Genomic DNA, 12,221 nt, shown 5'->3' with positions numbered 1-12,221 from the left:
AACAAAAGGTTATGTCCTTTGAACGCTTTTAGTAATCTCTCTTATAAACACTTTCAAAACATACTACACCTCGCTTTGCATAATCTGCTCGAAAGTCACCTAATATTAAAATAATATTCAGCAGATAACTCCAACTACGCTTTCAAATAATACTCTCCATTGTTCATGTCAAAAGCAAATCTACTCCCACAAAAAAGTACTAAGAACAACCTTAAAACGCTAACAGCCAATAAAAAAGTGTAAGGTCTTTTCGGAAACATTAAAATTGATATTTTCTTTTACAGAGAAGGTCAAAAATTGATACTCCAAAAAAATTTTCCCCTTTTGAAACATTAAAATTGATATTTTCTTTTACAGAGAAGGTCTACAAAGTTGAATATAGCCCAATAAGTCATTTAACAAACCTCACACATTCAGCTACGAAAACATTAAGCTCAATTGTTTTCTTAGAATTACTTAATCTCCCAAACAAATCGTTGTTTTCCTTTCAAACCGAAATATCTAATCAATACAAACAAAAATCATCAAACAACTAAATAGCAGACTACTTCATGGAAAACAACTAAATATACCTTCAAATCCTTTCGGAATCAATAACTAACTACACAGCTACCAACTTGTTCTATATTATCCGTTTATGCAACCATTCAAAAGAACACATATATTCTGCTTTGATGTGATAGTGATACATAATAATCCACAACACCAATAAATAGAGGGGCCAAATAAAATCAAGCAATAAATAATCCACAACACCAACAAATAAAATCAAGAAATTCCACGAGAAATCTTTGCAATTCCGTTTTACATAAGTCACAGGATTCTAATGTCAGATACAACAAACTGAAAATATCAATAAGAATTGGGAATGGATGCGATTGAGAAAACAGAACACGTGCAATAAATACCTTAGAAATTTCAGCACACAATTGAGCCGTACGTAAATCCCTTCGAATTATCAGCACCCGATGCGATTTTCCACTGTGACTTGTTGGATTATGATAAGAAGAAGGAGGAGAATTAAAAATTCAGATCAAGAAGAAAAACCAAGAAGAAACTACTCAAGCATAGAACGGTTTCAAATTGAAGAAAACGAATAGCATATAAATCGAACGCGAGTTTCGGAAAAACTAAGAAGTCGAAGAAGAAGAAGAAAGTATAAAATTGACAAACCTTGCTGAAAAATCAATGGCAGAGTAAAGCGGCTTCGAATTTGCAGAGGGCTGAGGAGAATGACGACGACGCGGTTTTTTTGCTGGTCACCTAATTAATTAGGGTTAATTAATTAGGGAGAGATAGAATATGTACGTGCGTGTATACGGTTTTGAGTTTTAGGGAGTTTTAGCGCTTATTTTTCGTGAATTTTCTTTTTTTTTTAATTAATAGCGCTCAATCTAATTTCCACCAAATTTGAAGCGCGGGTTTGAAATTGGAAACACGTGCAAGGCACATGTTTTGCCGACGCCTAAACGCATAGCCAAATATCTCGACAGCCAATGGCGTCGACAAAAAGCTGTCGGCAATATGCACGACGCCATAAGTCGTCGCCTAAACACGGAATTGTTTTTGCCTCCCAACGCCCCCCTCTTGGCGTCGAGGCTCAAGCGTCTCCAAATAGGTTGTTTTGTAGTAGTGATAGTACCTATTTTAGAATAATAGTTTTGACAAATTCAACTGCTTAAACGTATAATATAAGTGAAAATCAAGTGAATAAAACACGACATTTGTGTTTAAGCATGCAACACTATAAGAATTTGTATCTTTAACGACAACTTAATTACGACTGGTCAAAAATGGCTTTTACGACGGGGCTAACAACCAAACAAATACGAGAACAGTCGTCGCAAATATCTTTTGTGACGGGTTAACGACGGGATTTTTCATTAACGAAAACACCTTTTTGTGACGGGTTTGCGATAGAAAATCCCGTCATTAATCAACGATTATTGGCCTTTAACGATGAAATTTTCCGTCGTTAATGGTACAATTTTTTAGTGCCGCAGTTACCGGTTCAATTAACATAGACAGATATAGTAAAATGATATTATGTTTTTGTACTGTAGAACAACTAATTCAGAATTGTTGATTGATCTGACAAATTAATGAGATAGACTTTTTGTTGAGGTTATTTAATTTAAGTCACTATCGTATAGGAAAAAGTTAATTTACTCTATAAATGGAAAGTTAAGCAGCAAGGGGTAAAATATAGGCCCTGTTTGGTAAATAGCGGTTAGTTGTTAGTTGTAGCTGATTGTATTATCAGTTTTGACTAGCTATTGGTATTAGCTTGTTTGACTAGCTGATTGTATTAGCTGGTTATGTAAAAGTGTAATTTGGTAAATAGCTGATATATAATAGTTGTTTGATTGTGTAAAATTACCAATAAGGACATTAACTTATTTAATTATAGAGAATTAGTAATTGCTAAATATATGGATATGTATGGTTAGATTTTTATCCGAAAAAAATATACTAATTAACATGAAAATAATTAAACAACATTTATATAAAATTAAAAATTTGTTAATCCCACTAACAACTTTTACAAAAATAAATCATTAAATGTCTAATTTGCAAAATAGGAATAACTAAGAGGAAAAAAAAAAGTTTACATTACACGCTTGTAAGCTAGAAACTCAAAAAATAATTCATTATTATATTATACATCATCTATTTAAAAAATAAATGTCTAGTTAAATAATATAAAAATAAAAGGTAAGCAAAGTAATAATAAATTTAAGTATTAAAGTGAATAAAGAAAAGGTAAGCACCATGTTATAATTTAGTGCATGATTTTTTTTCTTCTAAAATCACTTATTTAATTTCTCTAAAGTCACACTAAAAGCATTTTGTCTATTATATCTGAACTTATTTGAATTTATTTTCACATAATTTTTTTGGCTATAATAAGTCAAAATAAGTTGAGCTTTACAAATCATTCATGATTCATCTAACAAGGTTGTTAAACTCAAATAAGATAAGTTTAACAAATATAAGGACTTCTTAAGCGGTAATATAAGGTTCATTGGACGATCAAGATGTTTAAAAGTTCGAGTCCATCTCAAATATTTTTGACATTTTGTATTGTTCTATTATTGTTTCGCTTCATCTTTTATGTTGTTACAAGGGTTGTTACCTTCATTGTAATTATTTGATTAACCTATTGCGAGTTTTATTTGATTAACCTATTGTTCTTGCCACTTATTGCCACAAATACTTTGTTTTCCATAAGAATGAATACTATTCATCTTTTAACAGAAGCATCTATTGGATAAAATTCTGTAGTCAATATCTATTGGATAAGCTATTGGATAAAATTTTGTAGTCAATATCTATTGCATAAAATTGCATATAAACTACTGAGAATAATATTGATGGATGATAATACGATTGAATGGCTTTAATCATTACTTGGTTACATCATTGGTTTAATTTATATAGAAAATATAACATAATCTATTAGGTTTAGGACTCTATTAGATTCCTAAACTAACACAACTCTAGTTTCCTAAATATACTAGAACCCTAGATATATCATAACTCTAACGCGGCTTAAAGGTCACAAGTTCGACCTTTATCATTTTCGAATAACTTCTTGTGATTTGCTTAATGCTATTCAATCTTAGTCGTAGTTTGTCTTCTCATTTAACAAATGTTTTCTGCAAGCAGTCTATTTCAAACGAGACATGGAACATTAAGGTCTTATTTGACAACAGGTTATTGGTTGTCGATCGGGTGCGTCGCGCCATTAGTTGTTTCAGTTGGTTGATTTGATTGTTTGCTCATGTTGCATATTAGTATAGATTGTTTGATCATGTTGGTTATTAGTATAGATTGTTTGTTCGTGTTGGTTGTTTATAAATATTTTGGTGTGGCTATTAACTACTCTCTAATACAATCATTAATAGTGATCACTACAAAGCACTACGTATTAGCTAGCTTTCTTAGCTACGTGATAGATAAGTGTGTTGAACACTGATCTAGGTATATGTCATGTGAGAATACAATTCTACTCAAATAGTCAGATGTGTTAAAATCAGTTTTCGAGTAGAAATAGCAATAAGAGAAGAGTGTCACATTCATGAGTTTAACCATGTTGTAAAAGGGTAGGAGGTGCAATCCCAAACCACATGTAGTATAGTAGATTTACAAGTCCTTTTACCCATCTTCCTTTAAAGTTTGACAGCGCATTTCATGTGTGACCAGTCACATCATCAATTTGATAGTGTGACGCACGTAGCTAACATGGAGAAAGTTATTGACGGATGTTACTTGACTTTCTATGCTGGTGTTACTTATACATTATATTCGTTGTTATTTTTCTTGTTTTTTGAGATTGTTTCTTGAATTTTATGTTAGAGGTTCTTTATATAGACTGGTATTACTTGATTTTCTATGCTGGTGTTACTTATACATTGTATTTGTTGTTACTTTTCTTGCCTTATTGCAGTTTCATGTTAAAGGTTCTTTGTATATAGACCGGTGTTACCTGACTTTCTATGATAATGCTACTTATACGTTGTATTCGTTGTTATTTTCTTATTTTACTACAATTTCTTGAATTTAATGTTCGAGGTCTTTATATAGACTGGTGTTACTTGACTTTTTATGTTGGTGTTACCTTTTAGTTATTACAGTTTATTCAATTTCATGTTAAAGATTTATTATATAACTGATGTTACTTGACTTTCTATGCTAGTGCTACTTATATATTGTTTTCACTGTTACTTTTCTTGTTTTATTGCATTTTCTTCAATTTCATGTTAGAGATTCTTTGTATATATATATATATATATATATATATATATATATATATATATATATATATATATATATATATATATATATATATATATATATATATATATATATATATATATATATATATATATATATATATATATATATATATATATATATATATATATATATATATATATATATATATATATATATATATATATATATATATATATACTGTTGTTACTTTATTTTCTATGTTAATGTTACTTTATATTCCTTGTTGATGTTACTTTATTTTCTGAACTTTAAACACGTTGGGCTTATTTATAAGTGTGAACATGTCACACTATTAAGTTAATGGTATGACTTGATTATATATAAGACTTGAGTAAAATTTTAACCACACAATTTTTTTTAATTAATTTTACATCCCAATTTCCCAACAATTATTCAAAAGAGTTTTCCATTTTCAAAACACTACAAAACCTACGAAAATTTGGCTGTCCCCCTTTTTGTCTTAAAGAATACAAAAATCATTTCAAAAAACATAATTAGGATGAACATGTCATTTGTCTTGTCTCTATTTCCTTTGATTTGTTTAGCATCTTATTATGTCCTTCCTTTGTTCCGGAATACTCCGGAATACTCTCAACGTTTTGACTGAACACACTTATCAATGTATAACTTTGACCATCACTATTTTCATTTGTATATTATAAAAACTTAAAAAATATTTATATTTTGAAAATATATATTAAGATGAAGCCAACAATATATTATATGCTAATACTTATTTTCATATATTATAAATAAATAGGGTCAAACTGAATTATGTGAATAATGCAAAAAGTCAAACCGTTACAAGTATTCCGGGACAAAGGGAGTAACTCCTTCGTTCTGTATTCACTAGTAGTGTCAACAGTTTTCTTAGCAATTTTTCCTCTTTTGATATGAAAATGAGATTCCAATTCATCATATATAACCACTTAATAAGGTGAGTTAGGTTTGTTCCTCTTTCCTCTATAATCCAAAGATATATTGTTGACAATATCATACATCACTTGAAATGCTTGTGTATTTTGGATTTGTTTATGGATAAGTAAAGTTATCTGAAACTGTTTTTTATAAGGTAAGATGAAAGACCTTACTGAATAAGTATCTTACACATGTATTTCCAGCCAGTTTTACAGGTCAGACTCATTAAGATGAGTGAAAATCCACACCTCAAAAGAGGCCTTGTTGGTATTATTAATCCTATAACCTTGAGGTTATGAGGCCAATTTTGATTTTTTTTTATATGCGAGCTTATGTGTGGTCCATAATAGTTATTAATTCGTACGTGAAATCACCCTTATTTTAAAATCATCCGATAATTTTCACATTAACTGGAAGTTAGAGGTAAAAGTAAGGTCAGAATGTGGAGGATTTTGTACCCGTCCTCGATCCATCGCTATAAATGAGGGATTGAAGAACCTACATCCGCATCCGAATCTAACTCATTAACAACCCTACTTTAATGTATAAGGAGTAGTATGGTATGGAATTTGAAGCTTTGTTTTAGTTTCATTTCAGAAAAAGGTGAGAAATTTGTGGAGTAAGATAGTGATCGTAGTGAACAGTGCTAACTTTTAAGTGGAACGGGACACTAGAATGTTTTTCCTAAAATGGTTGTGTTTTTAAAGAGCAAATATCATAAGAAGTCAAACTATATGGCCTTTTGGTTTTCCTTCTTTTGTCCTTCTTATTTTGAGTTCAAATACACAAGCACGCTACGAATTTAGCTCTAAAAAGTTTAAAGGCTAACAGGCTGAAGTTGGAACCTTTTGACAAAGTTAGAATTCCTTGTTATATTTTTTTAGATTTCTTATAATGGAGTATATCTTGGATAAGATGGCAAAAGTGGATTGGAATCACTACATGTTAAATTAGAAATCAACTTGATTAAAGATGTCAAAATCATTCTTTATTTTAACTTGTTATTGTGTTTTCCTAAATAACAATAACAATGTACATAACATATTAAAATCGGTCATTACCTTAAAAAAAAATTATTTATATGGAAGACAATATCTTCTCCTATTTATGTGTACTCGTTCGTGACTTTTCATGATATCAACAATCTCAAGTCAAAACTCAAACTTGATTTACTTAAATTAAAACTTAGTCTCAATCTCTCAAATGTTCTCTTATACGATGTATTGTATTCACTGGATAAGACATTAACTTATCTGAACTTAAAATCGAACCTGAAAAAACTTGGTTGGCCATAATGATATCAACTTTATCAAGGATTAAAAAAATCTCTATATTTTAAACAATTAATTAATTTTTGAAACCACACTTAAACATCGGTCATTATCTTAAATTAAAAGTAGTAAAAGTTTCTTTGTATAGAATTACCTCAAAAGTGATAAAAATTACCTCAAAATTACTAGATATGGAAGACAATATCTTCTTCCATTAATAGATAAGTAACGAGCATATTTTATGATGTAGACAGCCTCTCAAATCAAATCAAATTTAATTAAATTTAATTAAAACTTTGTCTCAAATGTGGTTGTAAAATTATGGACATTACAAATGATATACTTCATATTTACTAAAACTACTTATGATGTAAATGAGTACAAGTAGCGACATTCTAAAATAAGGAGATTGGATTAATTTGTGCTCAATGCACTTCTTTATTATACATATAATAATATATATCATATACGGAGTAAGAAGTACGTAATACGAAGTACTTAAGAGTACACTATATGACTATACATACGAGTCCTTTGACCTCTAATAGCTAAGTAATTTGAAAATAAACACTTAAAATGGAAATATTTGTGACATATATCATGTCGACCGATAAAAATGGGTTAAAATCAGTACATAATGACACTAATAAGATAATTATGGAACTAACCAAGTCTAGATAAATAATGGAAAATGTGGCCAAAGGAATGTACGAAATACGGAGTATATAAATGGGCCGGTTGGCTGCGAACTGCCGAACTCTCTCCCAATTCAGGTCCAAAAGTGCCTTCCCGGGCACTATAATAGTAATTGACTACTAACTAATGCCAATTAAGTGATTAATTAATGAAACGAGCCCGACTTAGCAAGTGTAATTAAATTCACCAATCAAATGGCAATCTCAATTGAGCCATAATCAAGCAACTCTTCAATCATTTGCTCAATATGATCATCTTCTAACATAGTAAAGTGGCATTGTGGTTCAAGTTGGGCATTCTCGACCTTCATTGTCCAGTTAGGTTCTGGATTAGGTAACACTAGTCCATCCGTTGACCCGTATTCAGGGGACCAAGCACATGTCTCCCCAAATTTAGGGCCAACGACATTGCCGGTCCCTGAGAATTGCGGGCCGGGCCCCCTTTGTTGCGCCTGCATTGCCGAGTTCTTAGTTACTTGCAATGAGGCCATATAGCATCGGTGAAGCTTGGCAGTTAGAGTAGCTGAAAGTAGTTTGGATGATGAAGTTTGAGGAGCATTTGGGTTGTAAGGGAAGTTGGTCCGGGCCCTTGGCCCACACATTAGTCGGGCCGCTTCATCGTAGGCCCGAGCTGCATCCTCTGCCGTTTCAAATGTCCCCAACCAAATACGCGTTTTCCTGAATCATTTCATAAAATACGTTTCGTCAGTACAAAAATCCAACCATCATACGAAACGTTTCGTCAGTGAGTAATGCGATAAAGTGAAACATGAAAAGCTAGAAACTTACAAAATGGGGTGACGAATTTCAGACACCCACGAACCCCAATGCCTTTGACGAACGCCCCGAAACCTCTGTTGTGGTCTTGCCATTCTGGTTAGAAAACACGAAACGTTTCTTATCTGTAGAAACTTATGCACAGAACTTGCGCACCAAATGTTTGTAAAAATGTCCAAGAGAAAATGATGTGAAAAATGTTTTCAAGTGAAGCAGAGAAAGAGAGAGGGGGATTGGCGGGGGGATTGAGGGGGTTTATGTAGTTGTGGTATTTTTGACAAGACATAAAAATGAGAACTAGGTGGGGCCAAATAAATTTCCTTGCCCACTACTGGCAAGCAACAAAATGGGTCCCACATGAAAAAAAAATATTAACAGGGACCCCCTTTAATATTTTAGGTTAATGTCAATTTAAAATTAAAAATGTCCTCTTTTACTTTTGTATTTTCTCAATCTATATTACAGTGAGTAGTTACCAACTGGCTTAGGTTGAGTGATATGATTAAATGATTAATATGAATATTATTATGATAAGTCAAAATTTCAAAGAAGTGACCCAATTCAAGCCAAATCACATGGGTGCTCATAATAAGTCATGGTACCTTCCATGCCACAAAAATCCAATACTATTCTTAATATATACGGAGTATTCTTAAATCATAATATAACTTGAAATTTTTATTATAGAAATCAACTAATTAACCATGTAAAGATTCTTCTTTATAGAACCTTCAAACCAGGTGAAAACATCATGCTCAAATAAAATGGTTTGTCGGAGATTCATAGCAGGTTAGGATAGATTATGCATCATATTGATTTGAATCTCATACACAATTGAAAATCTGAACGTCTTACCCAATTTGAAAAGTATACGTAAAAAGCTTATGTCATTAAGTCCGAATAAGTAGGAAAATAAAGATATGAAATATGTTAAATTGGGGTGATTTGATGAAGAGAATAATTTATGAATCTTTAAGACTATCATATAAACAATAACTTTAAAAATCATTGATACCCTATATATTGCATCAATTGCCTATAAAAGAAAGTTAAGCTATTAGTTGCACTCATTTTAATTGAAAATGAAATGCTCCCTTAAGGTACATTTGAAAGTGATTTTTATGTTGACAATGCAATTAAAAGTAATCTTTGAGACCACCCTCTTAGAGACAAAGAGGACAATGATTCTCAGACCATAATAATTACTCTTTGTTAACAAAATCATTTGCTCATACCTTATTTACTGTTTTTGAGTTGATCCCATTACACTAACAATCCTTTTAATTAATAACAAGAGGTTTACAGCTGGTAAATAAATCACCAAAATCATGCATGATCATTAGCATAATCATAATTAAGTATGTACTATGTATATCACAATATCACATACAGATACTCCTCGTCACGTACATAAATACTCCGTATTACGTTAATTTATGAAATGGATGAAAACAGAACGTGTTAATTGAACTCTTTCTGCTATTTATTTCCTACCTCACTTGTGTCATTGTTTGGGAATATTGGACATTTGATATATAAATAAAAATATTAAAATGTATTCAAAATCAGGTAGGGCATGGTGTGTAATGGTCCAATTTCATTCAATAATGCTACAAAAAATTATAGTACGTGGTTAATGTTTTCTGTGTTTTGATCATTTGTGGGGTACAAATATAAAAATTATAATCTATGTAGCATACAATTTGCTCTCGTAATACCCATTGCCCGAAACAGAAAACAAAATATTTTCCCACTTTTTTACTGGGGTTGATGTCAAAAATAAAGATTCAAGTGGGACAAAGACACTTGCCTTTTCACATTATTAATTTTTATTTATTTTCCTAATCCAAAATCTAATTAGCTATTAGTGTGTTTAAGAAAAATCAGTTAGATGTGAATGTGAAGATGTTTATTCAAGATATAAAGTTCAAACTATTTCAACTTACTCAGATAAATAAGTTTAGATAAATTCAGTTAAGTAAGATAAGTTTAATAAGTTTTCGTTAGAAAAAAAGTCCAGATAAGTTCAATTAAGATAATTAGTTTAGAAAAAATAAGTTTTTTCATCCATTTTCACAAAAAAGTATGTTTATATCAGAAAAAATAAGTTCACGTAAGTTAAGATAAGTTCACATAATATAATTTCGGACAAAATAAGTCAAATAGAACAGAACTTTATACTGCTCACAATAGAGTTTCACTTCAGAACGAGAAGAAAGCACACTTAATATGAAGTACGTAGTATGTACTACGGAGTACATATACATATACAGAGAACTAACCAAGCAATGCTTGACCTAATGGTAAATACTTGGCTCATAACCTCAAGGTTATGGGATCAAACCCCATTAGGGGCTTTTTGGAGGTGAGGATTTCCCCTATAATCTCCCCTTACTTCTAATAAATCTGATCTGTTAAGCTGACTGGAAATACCTGTATGAGTTACCAGTACAGTATGGTCCTTCATATTACCTTAAAAAAAACAAAATATACAGAAAACTAATGCTCCGTATAAAAATTTAGACATGTTAATTAATTACTCGTAGAATTTGAGATTGAATCTCATCTTATGAATGGTAGTTCCATTTAGTTATTTTTGGGTGTGTATGGTAAATGTTGGGTTTCTATTTTTGCGTGGTGACTGGTGAGTGAGGAAGACCATGCCCTTAAATGTAGCTGCCACTGTTCACCCACGTGGTAGAGTGTGCCCCCATGCTATTCACCATTGGTTACGACTTACGAGTTATGTCCCATACATGGAAATGTTTTTTACGTCGTAGTTGCATTTTGGCATGTCATATAATCCGATTTTCATTAATTTAACAAAATGTTTACTGTCCCTGGCCTATCTAAACTCTAAAGTTTAGACTATAATAGTATACGGAGTAATTATCTTTGACTATGTCTTTTTTGTACGTCTTACTTAATAATTAAGGTTCAATAAGGACTAACAAATTTCAATAATGTACGTAGTACTTAATAAATCCGTTCACGTCTAATAAGTTTTGATAATATTTTTTACAAGTCTAACGTCTAATCGGGTTCAATAAGTTCTAATAAGTAAGTCTTTAAGTTCATATATACACTAACTATTCGATTTCAGTTGAAGTGAGCTAGTGATTTAGCTTGCTAGTGAAGTAAACATCCTCTAAGTCAAAAGTATGAAGAAGGTACAATATGCAATGTTATACACGACTAATACACATGATTCGATCTTAGGTGTTGGATAAATCCGTCAAAGCTAGTAATCTAAACGATACATGCATGCATGTGTCAACTAGTATGTATAAGGTAGGCAAAAGAATGGTCCAAAAAAGACCAAGTAGTTCCTGTGGCAAGAAAATCCAGAGTTGTGATCGATGTGTGTCGTTGCAGATATGAATCATATGCTGCTGTTTTTCATTTTCTAATGTGCTTCCTTAGCATACGACGATATATCCAATTTAGAGATTTCATGTTACAAGAACATGCATCCCTTCATGTGTATCTTCATTTAATTACTCTTTCAATTTTAATTTTTGGTTTTATGTTCTTATGCTTCATTCAGTGTATTGTATGCTTTGTGGTCCGACCCACGTGCATTCACTAATTTCAGTCATCTAAAATTAAGTATTTTATTTAAGATTGGAAATGGCAACTACTAGTACTACTCTATTGTCTTGTCTTCTACCTCCACATTACAATTTATATTGCTACATAATTAAGGAGCATATTACTTACTACCTTTGATTATGATTTTGGATTATGTCTACTCTTCATT

At 31.3% G+C, this 12,221-nt stretch overlaps 1 protein-coding gene across 1 annotated transcript; it reads right to left on the bottom strand.

Moving 5' to 3' along the window:
* Positions 1-7,398: 7,398 nt before the first annotated feature.
* On the bottom strand, positions 7,399-8,703 carry LOC110798394 (ethylene-responsive transcription factor ERF003). Its single transcript, XM_022003569.1, has 2 exons — positions 8,474-8,703; positions 7,399-8,362 (listed from the first exon to the last, which is right to left on the bottom strand). The coding sequence occupies exons 1-2, from the start codon at positions 8,554-8,556 to the stop codon at positions 7,876-7,878; spliced, it is 570 nt and encodes a 189-aa protein (XP_021859261.1). The 5' UTR covers positions 8,557-8,703; the 3' UTR covers positions 7,399-7,875.
* Between the last annotated feature and the right edge of the window lie 3,518 nt (positions 8,704-12,221).

The sequence above is a fragment of the Spinacia oleracea genome, chromosome 1 (assembly GCF_020520425.1).
Source record: "Spinacia oleracea cultivar Varoflay chromosome 1, BTI_SOV_V1, whole genome shotgun sequence".
NCBI lineage: Eukaryota > Viridiplantae > Streptophyta > Magnoliopsida > Caryophyllales > Amaranthaceae > Spinacia > Spinacia oleracea.
The sequence above is the reverse complement of the archived record's forward strand: the minus strand, read 5'-3'. Positions and strand labels throughout refer to the sequence as shown.

Coding starts and splice junctions, on each gene's coding strand:
- LOC110798394 (XM_022003569.1), bottom strand. CDS start 8,556: ATGGCAAGACCACAACAGAGGTTTCGGGGCGTTCGTCAAAGGCATTGG. Junction 8,363..8,473: donor GAAATTCGTCACCCCATTTT/GTAAGTTTCTAG, acceptor GAAATGATTCAG/GAAAACGCGTATTTGGTTGG.